Below are 20,900 nucleotides of genomic sequence, written 5' to 3'. Positions count from 1 at the left end.
CAATATGAGAGTAAATAACAAATAAGTTAATATATAATGCTTAGGCATTCAATAATTGAAAATTATATACCTTATATTTATATGTTATTTTAGAATTTTTACATAAACTATTTGATGTGATTTTTCCAAACCTCTTTTAGTATTATTCTAATTTTATAAATAAATCAATTGGGATTCAAAAGTAGAAATCATTTTATTAGAAGATGACTTAATGGCATGAGAAAGTGACCCTGATACATTGCTACATTATGAAAAAAGTTATAAAACTTGATATAAAGTTTGACATTATTTTTCTAAAATTTATATAGTTATGTTGTAATAAACAATGGCTGAAAGTTTAAATACAAAAGAAAGAAAAGAATGTATCTCAGAATTATCAAATCATGTGATTTTTATATTTTATTCTTTGGCTTTTGGTAGATCAGCATCTTAAAGTACTCATGAGTTGCATAATCTGGAAAGTGTCTAAAATATGTAACAAATGTACAGATAAGTGAATAAATCTATGAGTAGCTAATCAATCAGTAGGACCAAGTAAGTAGGCAGCATACATTACAACTTCTGAAGCCTCAACATTTACAATCATATTTAGTGTCATCTTTCCTATACATTTTCATATCCCAGACTTTCCAATTAGATTGGCAAGAAGTTTCCTGGAGCATTTCAACACAATGTGCTGTGATAAATAGCACTTTTACCCAGAAATAGATGGTAGTCAAAGTTATAAGTGAAGATATACAAGTGTAGCTGGAGAACAGTTTTCCCTGTTTTCTAGAAATGGTATTAATTAAAGGAAAACGAACCTCAAAATATTGGGCATGCTAAGGAGTGAAAATGTTTCTTTAACACAAAGAAAAAGGCCTTCAGTAGGAGCCGGAAGGATTTTGAGTAATTACAATTCAACTCCTATTAGGCCAATATGAGAAGTTACTGCAGAGCAGTTGCCAAGCTGGAAGAGGTCTGGGAGACAAGATGATGCCAGAGTCATTTCTGGGGATCTGGAAAGAGACATTCTCTGCCCCTCCCCAGTGCCTGTGAGTGATCTGAGATGATTCCCTACTGAGGTACAATGCAAGAAGCCTGCAGAACAGATGTGATCTCTGTAGATGTAGCTTTCTATTAAATCATACCTCCTACCAAGACATGGTGCTTGCAAATGAAGACAGTAAGAATGTTTCCAGTAGGGTGTACATTTTAGAAGCTAAGTTAACAGCAATATCTACCCTTCTTTAAATGTGTTGGGTTATTTTGTTGTTTTTGCTGTTGCTTTTTTGTTTTGTTTTCTTTGTCCATGAGTTGATAAAGCTACACACTGTTCACAGTTCAAACTGGTGGGTTTTCTTTATTCTTTTAGTCCAACTTAATTATATACGTTATAGTATATGCTGCACAAATAAAGTGATGAGAATCCTAGAATTTAGCCAATAAGAAAGTATTTTAGCCATCCTGTAGTCCAATTTAACGTTTTAAAGATGATAACACCCAGGAGAGTTTAATGATTTCTCTAATAATACACATCGATTTTGAAAACTTAAGTTTCTTTGGTATGTTTTCATCACCCCACACTGCCTGCTTATAAATTTATAGACTTTTAAAATTATATTTTCTAATGTTTACTAAGTGTTTACTATAGCCTGGGCACTGTTCTGTGCACCTTTGAGCTATTTTTCTTAGTCCTATCCTCCCTAAGAAATAGATACAATTTTATCTGCATTTATAGACAAGGAAACTGAAGCTTACAATGGTTAATTAACTTCATCAGAAGCATAAAATCAGGAGCAAGGAGTGTAGAGCTAGGATCAAATGTGTACTCTAACTCTCCGCAACTTCAACACCCACTCACTTTCTTACCAAAATGCCATAAATCAACAGTAAGTAATCAGGATATTAAAACATCTTACCTCTTTGCTGCTCCCATCACCTGACTTGCTCTGAATCTCCTTATTATCCAGATTTTCTATATCAGATTCTCCTGAAGCAATTGGTACAGTTTCTGAGACACTAGGACTGGGTATAAGTGATTGACTCTCATTTTCAGTCATTGTGTTTTTCTCTGTGCCACTGCTTTTTTCCTTATCCTTGAAGAAATCTTGGGTATTGCTTAAATCAGAAAGGGTAGGGTCAGAAATATTCTCTCTAACATACACATTGTTTACATTGTCCATTGTCTCCTTTGAAATGTTTTGTTTTTTGCATGATATTTTAGGAAACACGTAGTTTATTCCTTTCTTAATCCTTGCCATTGCACGCTGGAGATTTTGTTCTTCACCATTCTCTTCAGTTGTTGGAGCCTTGTATGAACTAAAGGAGCTCACCAATGCCAGAAACAGGTAAATTATCTAAATGAGGAAACAAATGAGGTTAAGTTTATGTTACTTTTTGTTTCCTTTTAAACAATAAAAAAAAATCTTGAAAAAAAAAAGCTGACCTGAGATTTGAAAACAATTAGGAACCACAATGCCATTTAGGCTATTCAGTTCTTACTCCTATACAGTGGGTCAGATGCTGTGCTAAGGGTTTGTACAGTATAGCCAGAACTCTTCTTAAGGTCACAACATTCTATGAAATATCATTTGATTTTCTTTTAGACATGAAAAAGGCAAGGCTTACAGATGTCAGATATCCAAGGTCACACAGATTGAACTTAAGTTAGTTTTATTCCAAAGCTTTTTTTCCTTCACTGAGCCAGGCTGTCTCTCCCAAGGTAAGAAAATGAATCACTACTTCAGGTGGCTGACCTCACTTCAGCACTATCCCTGAAAGAGGTATAAAGACATCTTCATGGGTTCTGCAAACCCACAAGGAATCTTGGGGAGAGAGTCCCAGTCCCGGTTCTGAAGCCTGTACCTAGTTTTCTTTGTGATATGCTAGTAGCAGGGTTTGGGTAGGTTAATTGATTCTCTGTGGTAATAAATTTGGTCAAATAAGAAAGAGATGAGTGATGGAGAATAATTCCTAATACTGAAGTTATTTGAACTCAAGGACAGTGTATATTTTGACCTTTACTATCACTGAGAAATATGATCAAGCTACGTTTAGTTTCCAGAGAATCATATTTTTATCTTGTTTGTAATTGTAGGGTATAGATAATATTTTTGGGTTTTAGTGTTAGGGAGTCAATACTGATCATCTCTTAAACTAATAATTTGAGCATTTTGTTTGCTTATTATTGGAAGTCTTCCCCTCTCTTCAGATATTTGAACTTTTAAAGACTTAATTTACTTTATGTTTTACATATTATTTTTAAAGGGCAAAGTTTAAATGACATGAATTATGTTTAAAAAATATAAAAGTATATAATATGAAAATAAAAAAATATATAAATATATTTATATATATATAAAGCTTTATATATATATATATAAATATATTTACATATAAATAAAGCTTACTTACAGATAGTATGAACAGGGGCTTTATGGCCCTTATAGGAACTACACTACTAGCATTTCTATCATTCTTTTTTTTTTTTTTTTTCAACGTTTATTTATTTTTGGGACAGAGAGAGACAGAGCATGAACGGGGGAGGGGCAGAGAGAGAGGGAGACACAGAATCGGAAACAGGCTCCAGGCTCTGAGCCATCAGCCCAGAGCCCGACGCGGGGCTCGAACTCACGGACCGCGAGATCGTGACCTGGCTGAAGTCGGACGCTCAACCGACTGCGCCACCCAGGCGCCCCTCTATCATTCTTAAAAGACAATGAGTTCAGGATATAAGAAGGCAACACCAAATATAATTTAAGGTAGTTGGTTGTTTCTTTTCCTTCATTTAGTTATTGGCACAGTGTGAAATAAGGAACAGGTGTTAGGTAAAAATTTCATGACTACAAGCTTCATATGAGTAGGAACCAAGTTTCTCTCAAGTAGACAACTAGCACAACACTAGGCACAAAATAAGTGATTAATATTTGTTGAAAAAATTAATTATAGAATGAGTAAAAAATAGATTTTGTGCCAGGATTTGGACAAGGAAAAATTTACTAAGAGCTTACAATCTAAGATTTCTTATATCTTAAACATATCCCCCCATGCACCAAATGCAGATATACATATACAGTGAAAATGTTAAAAGGCTTGGGGTACCTGGGTGGCTCAGTTGGTTAAGCGTCTGACTTTGGCTCAAGTCATGATCTCACTATTCCTGAGTTCAAGCCCTGCATTAAGCTCTGTGCTCAGGCCAGGCCTGGAGACTGCTTCAGATTCTGTGTCTCCCTCTCTCTCTGCCCCTCCCCTGCTAACACTCTGTCTTTGCCAAAAATAAATAAAGATTGAAAAACATTTGTTTTTTATTGTTAAAAGGCTGAAAATGAAGTTCAAAATTCTCTGGAATTACGGTATAAAGAAAAATTTTATATAAACTTAGTGTGACTTTGTTCTAGTCACAGTATTTTATAAAGAGATTCAAAACACATATTTCTTATTTTTGTGTTAAAAGATAAAATGTGAAATAATGTATATAGAACAAAACATTCAAATGTCTCCCCTGAAATTTGCCCTCTCATTTACCTCAATGATGTCTATCTATTGGGTGAGAATTGAAAAACTCATCAAAATAAAGTAATATGGAATAGAAAGGAAATTCAAGATTTACTTATGTAATTATTTTTCAAGTACTTTTCAAGTATTTTCCAAGAATTTTTCAAGTATGAATAATTATTTCATTACTAATTTAAGAAATTCAACATGTATGAAGTTTCTATTTTAATACTATTCAAATTGTATCTTAACATATTTAATTGGGGAATATGTAAACATACATGGAATGACATAGATATTTATCATCAATGTCTTATTTTTAAAAAGCAACTGAATTTTCTATTTTCTATTTCTTTTCTTTTTATGTTTCTATATCCCTCATTGTTTGGTTTACGTAACCTTAGCTAGATCCCACAGTTCACTTAGTGGCAATTACTTAAATTGCAAGTGAAACATGTAGAATGTTTGCCTAACTGAAACTTCTAAATAATGTTTAATTAGCACAATTCTAAAGATGTGGGAGGTACTATTTTCTAGAGCTTAAAGAAAGTAAAACAAACATTTATAAATATTTATAGAGTGCTAGCTGTTTTTATTTAACTTACAATAACTCTATATGGCATGTATTATTATGTTCATTCTTCTATTAAAATATACGAGGTTTAAAGAGGCATTTAATTAGTAAATAATAAAACTGGAGTTTGAGCCCATGTTTGCTTGGATCTGAACTCTATTTTTTCTATAACTCAGCATTGCATGTAACTATTTAAAAGCCATTTAAATACTTGCTTTTGTTTATGATCATGTTTTACGGTTCCACTGCAGGCTGAATCACCACTGGAATGTTTATTAGGCAAACAAGACAAAATTAAGTTTTTAAAATGGGGAGTACCTTCTTTTTATACAAATGCTGAGTTTTGGTGTGAAATTACAATGCTGTAATGTAATGAGTTGAAAGTAGGGGGGAGATCTACAGCCTTACAGATTCTCTCCTTACATTTTTCCCCTTGTATTTAGTCTAGAGTTGTTATCATGGCGCTTCACACATGATGACTGTTGAGGAAAATGAAGCTTAAAAGATTCAGCAAACCAAGCAATATTATGACCAATCAATTGGAAATGGAGGTTCATGTAGTTCCATTTCATTCTGAAATCCCTCTGCCCTTTCACATCAAGTTTCTGATCAGTAGGAATAAGAAAAATAAGAAACAAAGTGGAATTCAAAAACAAAGAAGCAGAAATGCAATTATACAATTGCCTCAGCATTTCTCCTTCTTTGCTTTTGAACTCTGTGTGTGTGTGTGTGTGTGTGTGTGTGTGTTTGTTGTTTATCTCAATAGCCATCAACCATAGCCTCTCCTATTCCCTTTTGGGGATAGAAACTTAATATTTCACGGGAAATCACCCTTATCTTATTATTAGTTGTATGATTTGTGTTTGGAATGATGCCGACTCCAGCTCCAAAAGAGGATTCTGAGTAGCTTATCATAATATATGTTAATATATTCCACACTCTGCACAATAAATAATAAATATATTTCACACTCTGGGCAATAGAGATTGGTTCACAAATGGACATGTGACTCAGAGCTAATGAGATAATCGGAGAGATTTGTTGTGACTTCTAGAAAAGAAACAGGAATTTCTCTTCTATTAGACTTGATGTGATATGAACACATGAAGCTTTAGACTGCAGCAGCCATCTTGATAAAATAGAGGCTACTACCAGCAAGGGCCACACAGAAGACAGATCTGAGTTACACACAAGTCTGTCTCTAATGACCTTTTTTTTGAATGTATGTGTCACACCACAACTGAAGTGAAATCTATCTCTGACATTTTGAGTTATGCATGCTGATATATATGTTGATTTTTGTTTTAGCCAGTTAAAATAGTGTTATGTCACTGAGAGTTGAAAGTGTACTAATTAGCTACAAAGGCCGAGGTCATTGAAATATTTTTACATGTTAGACCCTGTTCTAGGCTTTGATGATATAGAGAAAAGTCATGATCCTTCCTTTGTGGAGCTTACAGTTTAATAAGGAAGGTAGACAAGTACATCAACAATTAAACAGAATGCCAGCAGTGATAAGTGGATGACAGAGGTTATGCCCAAGGTGAAACAGAAGCAGTGAGGAAGGTTATTGATAGATAAAATGGTATCTGACCAGTGATTTTTTTTCAGTCTTTTGGAAAATGTATTTGATTTCTATGGCTTATAAATAAAGCAAATACTGAGTCCTTTTTTTCCTTGTAAGAACAATTTTCTTTTATAATCCATTCCCTTTGCTTAGAAGAAGTAAAAGCTACTTACTCAATTCATGTAACACCACTTCAATTACTGGGAATTTAAAAGTGATAGCTATCCCTCTTCACTAATGTACCATAGTTTTATAGGTCAGCGATTTTCAAACTTTACTGCATAATTTAATCAAATGAAAAATTGTAAAAGATCCTGATGACTGGGCTATGTCCACATACCAATAAAATCGGTATCTCTGGTAACGTATCCAAGACATTACTATATTTTTATTAGTTCCCCAGGTAATTCCAATGTGCAACCTAGTTTGACAACCAGTGTTACATTTAAGTGCTTCTTAAAATTTAATGTGCATACAAATCACCTGGGGATATTGTTAAACTGTAGATTCCCCATAGGTCTGAGATGGTATCCAACTATCTCCCACATGATGCCAATGCTACTTGAGTAGCAAGGTTATAAACCAGTGCTCTCCAACAGAAATATGATGCATGTCTATGCAACTTTCTAGTGGCCACATCAAAAGCACAAACAAAAACAGAAACTAATTTTACTAACATTTTATTTAACTAAATATATCAAAAATATTATCATTTTAAAATACATTCAGTATAAAAATTATTAATAAAATAACACGTTATTTTAGGGGGGTGAGACTTCAAAGCCAGTGGGTATTTTACCCTTGTAGCACATCTCTAATTGGGCCAGTTGTATTGCAACTGATCAACAGCCACATGTGGCTAGAGGCTACCATATTGGACAACACAGTTATAGACCACTGGATCCCATAAATTCACATCATGGAAATACTAAACTACATTACACAAGTTGTTCAAGGAAAATTTAAAAGCATGGATTACTTACCAATAAGTTTCCAATTAAAATGACCATCATGTAAAAAGGAAGGCAACCGAATTGGCCTGCAACCTTAAGGCAATCCCATAAAGTCTCTATCCACTCTCCACAGAGAATTCGGAGCACATTCAGGAAGGAGTGGAAGAAGTCATGCATGTGCCAGTGTGGGAGTTGACAGTCTTTGTCTATGTTGCAGACACATTCTTTGTAACTCCTACCGAACAGTTTCAGGCCAACCACAGCAGAAAAGAACATGAATGTGAACAACAACAGCACCAAGCCTTTCAGGGCCACCAATGAGTTACTCAGAATCAACATCAGAATCCTAAATGTCGGCCAGTATTTTCCCAGCTTGAAAATTCTCAACTAATACAGTAATGCAAGAAACAACAAAAATAAAAAACAAACAAAAAGAAAACCCTGGTCACTATTTATTATGATGTACATTTTATCAGCATCATACACATACACATATATAGACTTTAATGTAATATTCAGTTTTGAGCACTATTAATACTAGCCATTGTTACACAATTCTTAATATGTGACACATATTCTGTATTTTTTACACTAAACCAATACATATCTCCTTCTATTGGTCTGCCAATTTCCATTCAATACTATGCTGTTATAATTACTCTAGTTTTATGTTTTAATATCTGGTAGGATAACTGCCCATTCTTTGTTTTGCTTTTCACAGTACACTGGAAATTCTCCCACATTCTGACATATAGATGATATTGAAAAAGTCTGTCAGGTCCCATTGAATTCCATTGAAGTTTCTCTTATGTATTTTATTTTAAAGTAACATATCAAAAACCAAACACAGCATTCTAGGTTTAGTCTGAATAGTTCTCTTCTTTTCACTAGATTTTTTGTTTCTGTTGAAATGGACAAGATTACCTTAACAGTTTTGGCCACCATATTACGGTGAGCTTAGTCATCTAAAACTCAAATATCACTGGGGCACCTGGGTGGCTTGGTAGGTTAAGCCTCCAACTTTGGCTCAGGTCACGATCTCAAGGTTCATGGGTTTGAGCCCTGCATCGGGCTCTGTGCTGACAGCTCAGAGCCTGGAGCCTGCTTCAGATTCTGTGTCTCCCTGCCTCTCTCCCATTTGTACTCTCTCTTTCTCTCAAAAATAAATAAACATTAAAAAAATTTAAACCCAAATATCATTTTTATATATGCTATACCTTCCCCAACTTTTTCCAGTACATAGTTAACTTCATGGACTCAAGAGTAGGACTTCACATTTATCTATGTAAGACTGAATCATTTATCCAGCCCATGTTAGACTTTCAGATACTTTGATACTATCTTTTATCATATTTTTTATTTCCCAGTCTTGTTTTATCCATAAATTTGAGAGCTACATCTTTTGTATGTTTCTCTTACTCATTAGAAAAGTCTATGGATGAGGACTTAAGACAGGGTTCTGAAGAATTATTTGGATAAGATCAAGTCTATTTAGTTGTTCTTTATTCCTGCTACATCTCTTCAACTTCTTACTAGAATGTGACAATATATTACTTATCAAGTACTTAACGTTTCCATACATACTCTTCTAATAACATTTTCCTTGCCTAGTTTTCTGATTCTTACTACCACCATACATTACAGGCATACATATACCGATTCTGACTTAATTTTTGTAATAACATTCTGCTGGCTTGACTGGTCTTTTATAAAGTTTTCTACTCTACATTTAGAAATACTCACCTGATTGCAGTTCCTTAGTCATACATTGGCATTCATCTCCTGGGACTCCACATTATCCTGCTCCTCACAACTGACCAGTAACCCTGGCCCTGATTCCTAAAACTATACCTCAAATTTGCTACCAAACAGCTTACTTACTTTGATGCTTCAGTGAAATAACAGCATTGGAAACTTCTTACTCTTCCTGGGGCACTTCCTAAGCTCTTTATATATGAATCAATTCATTTATTACTACAAATGTCCCCATAGGATAGGTATTACTATTCTTCCCATGTTGTGTCTGAGGAGACTGAGAGAAATTTTCATAAAATAAAATTTAGATATTGGATTCTACTTACCACTCTGAATATTTTTAAAAAAGCCATTCCAGAAACATAGGCTAGGTAAAGTTCTGCTAAACCATGGAACACAATCAGGCTATCAAAAATGTTCCAACCTACTTGAAAATACCCATATGGATGCATTGCAATTATTTTCAAAATCATTTCTGCTGTGAAAATTCCAATAAAAATCTAAACAAAAACAAAACACATGGATGAGGATATGATTCAAATAACACCATCAGAACCCACATATACAGAAACTGTAAGTTTCCACTGCCATAGTCTTCACAGTTGTTCTATCAAGATCTGATTAGTATTGGAGTCTGTATTTTAAAGACAGACTCTGGGGCACCTGGGTGGCTGTGTCAGTTAAGCATCTGACTCCCGGTTTTGGCTCAGGTCATGATCTCATGGCTCACGGGAGCAAGCTCCACATTGGGCTTTGCACTGACAGTGCAGAGCCTGCTTGAGATTCTCTCTCTCTCTTTCTCTGCCCCTCCCCTGCTTGGGCTCTCTCTCTCTTCCAAATAAATAAACTTAAAAAAAAAAATAAGGATAGACTCCAACATTTCACTTAACAGTCTAATGTCAAACATTGCCTACAAAATCTTCAATTATTTAATAAAAGCTATCCTGAAAGACAAAAGAGAATATTTAAAGATGAAAATATTTTTATTTTGAACAGTTTCTTTTGGGATATGGAGTACATATTAAGATATTTAACTTTTTGAACCATAAAAGTGTCTAAATGAAAAAAAAATAGTAAACCTCTGAAAACTGTCTCTTGAAAACTATACTAGCAGAAATAACTAAATTTCTATAGTGTTCGTACCAAGTAAATGTATAATTAAAAGTGGGTAGCAGTCTGGCCATTTATACTAGTACTAAGCAACAAACAACAACCATAAAAGAAAAGAAAATTAAACACTACATATTTCCTTGAATGTGACTTGTTTTTAAACTCACAGAAATCTGTTTTGCTTTATGCATTGTATGAGGGAAAAAAAAGGACAAGTGACTCTCAACATTACCTTACCAAAAGAATAAGTTCCCATCTGAGGCAAAGGCAGGTAGCTAAAGCAGACAAGGCAGGTACAGTTGTAGTCAGGATTCAGAATTTAGGTGTCAGTGAGGAATCTGTATTTATTATTGCACCTTTGTCCTGCTCCGAGCTGTGGAGCTATGGTACCAAGGGAGGATATATTTGGGATGGGAGAGGAAATAAATAATTTCCATTTAACCTGACTGCCAAGTAACTGACTTGAATCTCAAACTTAAATAGCAGAATTTTAAACCTTAGCTATAAACCTTTCAATGATAATAACACTTACAAATCAGGGCTAGAGGTGGTGGGTTGTGGATGAAGGTCATACTTCATCTAGTATGCATATAATGCATTTGCAACATATTGGAGTTACAAAATAAAATAATGAGGATTATGATGACTAAAGAAAAGTTGAAACTGCAAATGAAAATAATATACAAGAGCATTACCAGGTTTCCAATGCTGAGAACACTGGTGGTTTCTTCACTCATTGGATAACATTCCAAGGCCAAAAAACACACATTTAGAATTATGCATATGGTAAGGACAAGATCAGTAAATGGGTCCATTATAATCATGTGGATAAACTCTTTCAATTTTAACCAACAGGGAGAACAATTCCAGATCAATAAAGTTTTAGCAAATCTATACAAACACAATGGGCGTCTCTTCCTGGATTTTTTAAGTTCTGAAATAAAGAATAAAAAAGTTAAACTTTAGCAAATTGTTGTTTTAGTTCTGGCTAATAAAATATTTTGACTTTCGTATGCAAAGAGATGTTTAAAATTAGACCTTTGATTTGGAATTAGCAAATAGAAATATTTTGTACTAATATAAATCAGAGCAAAGTCAATTGCCACTATTTTGTTAATGCTTGCTGAGTTAGACAAATGAAAACGAGACACACTGTGTATTAGAAGCAAAACCTAGGGGCGCCTGGGTGGCGCAGTCGGTTAAGCGTCTGACTTCAGCCAGGTCACGATCTCGCGGTCCGTGAGTTCGAGCCCCGCGTCGGGCTCTGGGCTGATGGCTCAGAGCCTGGAGCCTGCTTCTGATTCTGTGTCTCCCTCTCTCTCTGCCCCTCCCCTGTTCATGCTCTGTCTCTCTCTGTCCCAAAAATAAATAAACGTTGAAAAAAAAATAAAAAAAAAAAAGAAGCAAAACCTAGGAGTTTCTCTCAAGAAAAAAAACATGGAATACAATTGAGAGTATTATGATTTATAATTTCTGGATTTATAATGCTTTATAAAATACCATGTTTAAAATACCATGCTTACGGAATTGCTCACTTTAATATTCTTATGTGATTCCTTAACTTTTTCTTATCCTAAAATTCTGAAGAAATTGCAGGATTTACTTAAAGTGAATCTTATGAATATACCTTTCAGAGTAACTAAGTATTTTTTACTTTACCTTCTTCATGTCTCACAGTAGCAGTAGAATCATCCAACATATTAAAAGAAGTGATCATAGAAGTTGGTGATCTTTTCTTCATTTCTATTTGTGTGGTCTTGGTCTAAAAAGAAATTAGATGAGTCTAATGCTGGCTTCTCCCTGTTGTAGATACAAGGCTATAACTATAAGAAGGTTTATAACCTTCTTTAAAACATTGATTCTTACCTCCAGAAATCTTTTTGGGTTCCATTATTTGCTACTCTTCACACTACAGGCAGTATTAAACTGGCTTAGGATTATTTGGATAACAAATGTATATAACTTGCAACTCAACAAAATCATTTTATACTATAAAGTCAACTATAAAAGGAGGAAATCAGATTATATTACTTGTATTACCCATATTTGACAAACCATTAAGCATGTACTTTATAGGGTTATTGCAAAATATCTGGTTGGCAAACATGCTGAGACAGTATTTCTCTAACACCTTACATTTTTCTTTAAGGGTATTTTAAAACTTTATAAACTCTCTTGATAAAATCAAAATTATTTGGTTTTGTGATAATGAAATAATCTTGAGTAGTAGCATGTAAAATAGTTGTTTTGGCCAGATCATACATGATGATTCCATAAAGGAATCACTTCTTTCTGTCTCTCATGTCTCTTGAGTAATGGCTTTAAGATACTCTGTTTTGCTGATGTGGTTATGCAGCGTTCAAAAGAAGCCTTGCATTGGAAATACACTCCTGGGCAGGGGCGGGGGAGGGGGTGGGGTGGGGCTGGGAGGTTCAGTCAGTAAAGCATCCAGCTTCGGTTCAGATCATGAACTCACAGCTTGTGAGTTTAAGCCCTGCCCTGGGCTCTGTGCTGACAGCTCAGAGCCTGGAGACAGCTTTGAATTGGCTCCCTCTCTCTCTGCCCCTCCCCCACTTGCAGTTGCTAGGGCATGCGCTCTCTCTCTTACTCTCTCTGTCTCTCTCTCAAAAATAAACATTAGAATTTTTTTTTAAAACTGAAAAAAAGGAAATACACTCCTAGGGCTTGATGTAGATGTTACAAGTTCATAGTTATCACAAATAGAACCCCAGATGTTTCTAATGACCGTGTATAAAATTTATATTTAATTTAAACTCTAAGAAACTGACAATAGGTAGGTAATATTACACTACAGAGTTCCCAACAGTTTTTACATTTAGCAACATAAGAATGATAATATTGTATGTTTGTTAACTTGGTGAATAGGTGTGGCTAAATAGGTGAAATACATAGTAAATAAATTTGAACAGGCAAGCACGCTCTGGCACAGAGGTAACTGGCATGGGGCTGCAGCTGTTACTAACACTGCAGGAAACAGTGTTCAAGTTCTGCTGTGGTCTATATGAATCGGCATCACAGATATCAAGGGAATCATCATATTCATCTCATTCAGTATCAGTCAAGATCCCTCTAATTTCATAAATACTAGAATCAGAGGAGGTGAAAACCAACTCGACTTCATACTGATTCCATCAGGAAAATGACAGATTCTGCAGGTCTACAGATCCATGTGACCTCACTATTTGTTTTAATTGAAAAAAGTAAGTTAAAAGCCCAGAATGTGATGTTAATTTATTTACTTAAACTATACTTACTCCAGAAAGTATTTTTTAACCCACTTACAGGATTCTATAAAATATAAGTTGTAACATAGGCAATTTCAAATTTTCATGAGTCAAAAAACCAGTAGAGGCATAATTGTTCTGTTATTATGGTCTAAGAGGGATCTCCCAGGTATATCTTCATAAAGATGATATTTTGTAATATAGTGAATAATACCTTCCACTGTTATTAATATAGAGGAATTGCTTCTCGTAAAGATGTTTCTGATAATGACAATGTCTGATGGAATCACCCCAAGAAGTAATTCAGTAAAGATAATCATCTGTGTGGGGTGGATAGAGTGAGTACAGTAATAATGTTACTGCGATATAGTCAATGTTAAATTTTCTACTTATTTGGCTTGGACTGTGGATATATTTAAAATTTTAAAAAATTGTTTTAAGTTTATTTCTTTATTTTGGGAGAGACAGAGAGAGCACATGCAGGGGAGGGGCAAAGAAAGAGAGGGAGAGAGAGAATTCCAAGTAGACTCCATGCTGCTGACAGAGCCAGACACGGGGCTCAAACTCACGAAACTGAGATCATGACCTGAGCCAAAATGAAGAGTCAGACGCTCAAACAAATGAACAACCCAGGCACTCCTAACTGTGGATATATTTTAGAATATAAAACAAATAAACCACACCAGTCTAGTAATTTAGTTCAATGGAACTTCTTAAAAAATATTGAATGAATGCCAACAACTAAGGATATGGCCATTTTATAATGCAAAGTGAGAAGATCATGACTCAGTAATCTCCTTTTTGGAAGTTTAAGAGCTAATAAAGACAGATCCAAAGTTAAAATTAGACTGCAAAAAGGGGCTAGAATTCTTCTTGTCACAGCTGGTTTAAATTTCCTCTGGAGAGTAGGTATGAATAAGGAAGAATCCAGTCATATTTCTAGCATTTAGCAATGAATAGCTGCAGTATTCATCTTGGGATCACACTTGCTCTCTCTACTGTAGCCACACTGACGTTTTTAATCTTGACTTAGTCTGTTCCCTCCCCCATGTAGCATGGACTCATTCTTCAGATCTCAGTTCAAATGTTGGTTTCCCACTAGAAACCTTTCCTCTGGGTGCCTGGGTGGCTCAGTCCATTAAGCATCCAACTTCAGCTCAGGTCATGATCTCAAGGTTCGTGGGTTCAAGTCCCACTTTGGGCTCTGTGCTGACAGCTCAGAGCCTGGAGCCTGCTTCGGATTCTGTGTTTCCCCCTCTCTCTGCCCCTCCCCAGCTCGTGCTCTCTCTCTCTCTCAAAATAAATAAACATTAAAAAAAAAAAAAGAAACATTTTCTTACCAGGGAAATCCTTTATTATAGGCTCTCAAAGCATCACATTTCTCACTTTTAAAGCACTCTCCACAGTTTAATTTATTTTTATTTTATTTTTTTAGTAGTGAATAATACCAGGTAGTGAATCGCCAGGTACCCAATATCCAGGCTTAACAATTAATATCATTATATTCCTCACTTCTCACGTATTACTTACCCTGCTTTATTTAAATATTTCAGGAAAAATATGTCAGACATCATATAATTCTAAGAATAACCTTTTTAAAAAACATAATTGTAATATTAGGATCGCAATCAGAAAATTAGTAATTCCCTTAATATTATCCAATACCCAGACCATGCTCAATTTTCTTTCATTGCTCAGAAACATTCTATTGTACTTGATTTGTTCCAATCAAAATACAAAAAGATTTACATACTGTATTTAGTTCACAGGTTTATTGATTATCTCATGCCTTTATTTTTTCTAATCTGATTTATTTGTTGACAATAATGGATCACTTATAACTGTAGAATTTCCACATTCTTGATTTGGCAGAATGTGTCCTTTCAGTGTAATTTAATGTGTTCTTCTCTCTCCTCTAGTCTCTAGAAGATGGTTAGATCTAGATGCTTACTAGACTTAGCTCAGGTTATGGCAAGAATATATTTTATGTGGTGTTTTATGTCTCCTGTTTCATAACATCAGGAAACACATAATGTCTAGTGGTGCTAGAGGTACAATTCTGTGTTTAGGATAATTTTACAGTCTATCTCCCCATTAGACCATTAGCTTCATGAAGATAGACACTATATTTGTATTTATTAACATTTAAAATATCCAATGTTTAGTACAATGCTTAGCATATAGTAGATTGTCAATAATGTTTTATTTAATTAGAAGAGTTATAAGGATGCCATTTTAGATGGGCAAATATATTTGAAAATATTTATATTCCTACAGTTGTATATATCTGATTCTCTTCTGGAGAAGAGATTGCCAGTGACTGTCAATTCTTAAGAAAGTTTCAGCTGCAAACTGGGTAATTGTTGGAATAATGTAGTTTCAGCATTGAGCCCCCAGAAAAATAAAGTGGTGAAGAAAGAAGTCAAGTTTGGAGAAATCAGGTACAAATAAATACAGGTCAAATTTTATAACTGGAACTCCTCAATAAAGATCACATTTGAGGATTCATGAAGATGTTTATCACATGTGTGGAACACAGTTGACACTCCACAACATTATATACTATTATTATTATCACCATCATCATCATTATTATTTTAATTATCCCTAAAAGGGGGTATAGTCAAAGACTTAAGAATTTTATGTTGGTGGAGTATTCTACGGTGGAGTATTCTATTCTGCTGTATCTTCTTGTGTTTGTCTTCTTGTATTTTTCCCCCAATTACTTAGTATATTCTAAGCCATGCCAAGTGTTTTACAAAAATTTATTTCATTTGAATCTCACAATAACCTATGAGACAGATACTGAAATTATAAAAATCTTACAGATGAAGTTCAGAAAGGTTAAGAGACTTGGCAAACATCATACATCTATTAGGTGGCTAAAATAGACTGAAATCTATATCTATTTGACTGAAAAACTGTGCTCTCAGCTAAGATGATCTACTGCTTTCCCATAATGTGAGAATATGAAGCATTTAGGTAATCTCTCAGTAATCCCAACATTGGAATTAGAGTCTGATTAGTCCTAAATCATATCAGTCACCTAATGGGTCTTCAATATGTTCCATTTTAAATTCTTCTCTTTCTAGTATTTTCTTGTGTATACACAAAAAAAGAAAAAGAAAGTACATCTTGTAAAAATGACCTTTGCTCTTACTTCCCAAAAAAGTTTTTCATAACAAAATGTTCTAGCACTCTTCCAGGAAAAGATATCCTTTACAATTGAAAGATTTTAATTAAAACCAGAAAGGCTTTATTTGATCCAAAACAGCCAAATGAATGGAGATATTAAGAAACTGGGAAATAATTCAAGTTCTTCCAGAGTTAATAGGGCATCTCATCTTGGGATAAGAGAATATTGTGCTCTTGAATACATTTGTGGGTAGCCCTTGACATTTGAAATATCACTTTGAAACAAATTATACATTCAACATATCATTCAGACCATCATCATTCAATCAGAAGGACCCCACACTCATTTCTGAAGACAGAAATCTTTTGTAATTTTTCTCTGGCTTCCTCATGGGTGATATAATGGCTACACTCAATAGCCTCTCTTTATACATGTTTTCTTCATACTGTTTATAATTGCTTCTTGTTTCAATGGTATGCATGTTATGAACCATGCAAATATAGTATTTATCAATAACTTTTAATTTGGTATGATCCTACATTATGTTATTCAGATTCCATATTTTTAGTAGAATGACTTTTCTAGAGCTTCTTCATTGATGATGAGTAAATAAAGAGTTACATATGTAGGGAAGTTAACATTTTACCCTTTTGACCCAGAAGTTACCTTTGGTATTAACGAACCTCTTACGCAGCCTTACTGCACACTCCACTTAGTGCCAGAATGTATCTTGGCTCTTTGCTTTTCCCCACCTCTTTTTATCTTCTTTGTATGATAGAGTCTCAGTATAAGTCCTTTCTATCTTTTGTCTGCTCCCTCAATCTGTCCTTTTACCATTGAGGTTCTTTTTCCAGTGTAGACAATATTTACTAGCAGGTGTTAAGAGTGCAAAATAGTGGGGCGCCTGGGTGGCGCAGTCGGTTAAGCATCCGACTTCAGCCAGGTCACGATCTCGCGGTCCGTGAGTTCGAGCCCCGCGTCAGGCTCTGGGCTGATGGCTCAGAGCCTGGAGCCTGTTTCTGATTCTGTGTCTCCCTCTCTCTCTGCCCCTCCCCCGTTCATGCTCTGTCTCTCTCTGTCCCAAAAATAAATAAAAAAACGTTGAAAGAAATTTTTTTAAAAAAAAGAGTGCAAAATAGTAACAAATCTAAAGGAATGGAAAAGGAGGCAGGGCATGGCTGTCCTCTCCCAAGTGAGGCCTTATAACAAGCCATTCTGGTCAAGGAGCACTCTACTGTGACCAGTTTGGGTCCAGCACCCTCCAAAGACCAAGCTCCCAGGCAAGAGGGTTCTGCACAACACAGGGGAAGGGGTCAACACCTGGAAGAGGCATGGATTGTACCCTACCCCAGACCCCTGGATCCTGCCCACCATACACCTCAACAGCTTTGATATGGGTGTTAGGACACTGGGCTAAACCTCACCCTCTCCAACTGAGAAAGAGGTGTGAAATTGCCAGGTCCTACTGAATATAAGAGAGGTACTTCTGATTGCTTTCCTGGGTCCTGTTCCTTCTGGTACATTTACGGCACGATTTAGATTTTTAGGGATAATTTATATAACTTTGTTAGTGCTACTTCTGTCAATACTTTCAGATTCATAGATTGAATCTTTTGCTATGAGGCTAAAGACCTGAAATATACTTAAACACAACACTAAAATAATTGAAAATTGGAGTAAAACCTTATTAAGTTTTACTAATCATGGATTTAATTATTCCATGGAGAAAATAACTCCATATATCAAGATGCATAGTGCATTTCCTCTTGAAAGAGCTAGAAAGCCAGTCAAGTGCATGTTTTTCTCTTTCTACAACTTCAAGACTGTACTTTTAGTCCATGCTTTTAGTACTTCATGATTTCTAAATTATGGAAGGCATTATCGCTATTGAGTTCAGCACTGAAATTTTCCAGTTAATTCTGATGTGTTGTCTGAGCAAGCTTAAATCAATAACCTAAACCTGCATTAAGAGAAGTCAAGTTTGAAAAATCATATATCCATACTTTTCAGTAGCAGTTATACACATTCTGGAACAAAAAAATTTCAGTCTTAAAGAAATATTTATAGATGTTGGTCACTCTGTCCACAATACACTCAGGAAATAATGTTATGTAGCAAAAGTGAGAGCCCACTTATGAAGATTATTTTTGATCTTTTTATCACATACAATGCACAGACACTGAGCACCTAGTAGAAAGCAATATACTCCAAGATCTCGAGAAGATAACTCAAACTCTGTGATTCTATGAAGCAGTATGAGAAATTTATACCTCAGCTGCTTTGTCTCCTTCTTGAAGTTCTTTTAAAGTCTGCTGAAATTGTGGCTCAGTCTTCTCAGCTTTTTCAGCAGCTTTCTGCTTTTCTTCTTCACAGGACATAGCAAGTATGCCCAAGAATAAACTTGCTATGTAAAAAGCAAACCAAAAGCTTATCACAACAAAAAATATCATGTAGACCTTCCCAGAAGCATACAGGATCTAAGGACAGTTGGAAAACAAGAAAAAAGAGAAAACTGTTATTTGTCTTCCTATAATCTCCTATTTTAAAATGGAAAATGAAATTTTGTTATGAAAATAATTTAGTTGTGAGTGGAATGTAATCACAAGACAGTTTTACTGGCTTTACCTGGAGAAATAAGAGAAAAGCTCTTTATCTTTAGATATATATGTAAGGTACAGAATACATGGTAAAAAACCAAAGAGAGAATTTAGTAATTTAATTAAGTTAGGGTGAGCATCCGGTGTTTAGATCTTCACTAACAGAGAAAAGATATTGAAAGGAAAAAATTGTCATCTCTCAATAAAGAAAGCTGGAAAGCCTGAATTTGAAAGACTATTTCCTTTACAGTAGAATCCTTAAATATATGGAGCTGAATATAGTCAGAGAATGAATGTTTAGAGATTAATTTCTTCTGATCATAACTTTATGGAAACATCATAACAAGGTACAAACTTAGGTCTATTCAAATAGGTGGGGAACAGGAATATTTCTCTATCTGTTAGAAAAACTTTGGTGAAGAACATTTACACAAATCACATGGGGAAATCATATAATTCACTTATTTGAAGTCACTTATGGATAGGAAAACCAAGATTTTAGATTTCAAAAGTGAGCATTGACTAGCTTTTATTTCATAATAATTACATAAGATAGATAAGCTATATAAGCAATATATAAGCAATATACCCTATATAAGCAATACAGGCTACTGATTTATCATCATTGAGTAAAAGTATATAAACAAAATCTAAAAAAGGAAAAAACCCAGATGAGAATAGTCTTAATTTTTAAGCATCCACTTGAATCAATAGATAAGTATTATTTAGAGAAAATATTATGTTGTTATGACAGAGTTAAAAATGTTTACAGATTAATATGTTCCAACATTCAATCAAAGAGAATTCTGTATTAATCTATAGTACATTTATCTTTAAAAGTTTTTTTTAATAAACTTTTTCCCCAGTGAGTCACCTATTTAGGATTTGGTTAAATATTTTTCTCACTGAACTAGCTATCATTTACATTCAGGCGTCAGTAATAGATATTGTGGGATATACTGCAGGCCATACACATTAATAAATACTTTATTATCTCATTAATTGTATGCAACACACTTACGTGGTATTTACTATTATTTCCAATATGCATAAGAAAGATGAAAATGAGGCAAAATGATTTGTCAAAGATCTCACAGCTATGGAGGAATGCCTGAACCCAAAGTTTTTGCTCTTTCCACTATTTGAAACCGGTGGAGGATAAAAGTATAAATATAAACTCTTATTATGATGGAAAAGTATATGTATTCTAGTTTTACTATATTTTAGTTTGAAGTTGGGGCTAATTATAGCCCCTAAAGCATAGATTTGTTATGAAAATCAAATGAAATAGTGCATGTGAAGATGTACATAGCCTATGGAGAGAACGCATTGTTAAACATAACGTTATGTTTATGTCTATAAGGACTCACATTTGTTTTGTTCAGTTCTGTACCCATGGTATATCAAAGAGTGCTTGGATCAAATAAATATCTGATGAATGGAGAATTGTATTCTCCAAAATATGAGATGTTTTCTTTGGGGATAGT

General features: G+C 34.6%; 1 protein-coding gene across 1 annotated transcript in view; it reads right to left on the bottom strand.

Annotated features, from left to right (window-relative positions):
* SCN7A (sodium voltage-gated channel alpha subunit 7) overlaps window positions 1–20,900 on the bottom strand; it is a 58,337-nt gene that overhangs the window by 20,446 nt on the left and 16,991 nt on the right. The window contains exons 9-14 of the mRNA XM_047085021.1: window positions 19,087–19,293; window positions 12,095–12,197; window positions 11,131–11,369; window positions 9,652–9,825; window positions 7,601–7,957; window positions 1,902–2,339 (exon numbers count right to left, since the gene is read on the bottom strand). Of these exons, the coding sequence (XP_046940977.1) occupies window positions 1,902–2,339; window positions 7,601–7,957; window positions 9,652–9,825; window positions 11,131–11,369; window positions 12,095–12,197; window positions 19,087–19,293 (1,518 nt within the window). The remainder of the gene's footprint in view (window positions 1–1,901; window positions 2,340–7,600; window positions 7,958–9,651; window positions 9,826–11,130; window positions 11,370–12,094; window positions 12,198–19,086; window positions 19,294–20,900) is intronic.

This window comes from Lynx rufus, unplaced genomic scaffold (genome assembly GCF_022079265.1).
Source record: "Lynx rufus isolate CCGP_SWC_20201006 ecotype Redwood Valley unplaced genomic scaffold, mLynRuf1.p SCAF_2, whole genome shotgun sequence".
Classification (NCBI taxonomy): Eukaryota; Metazoa; Chordata; class Mammalia; order Carnivora; family Felidae; genus Lynx; species Lynx rufus.
Note: the sequence above shows the minus strand (reverse complement) of the source record. Positions and strands in the feature narration are given on the sequence as shown.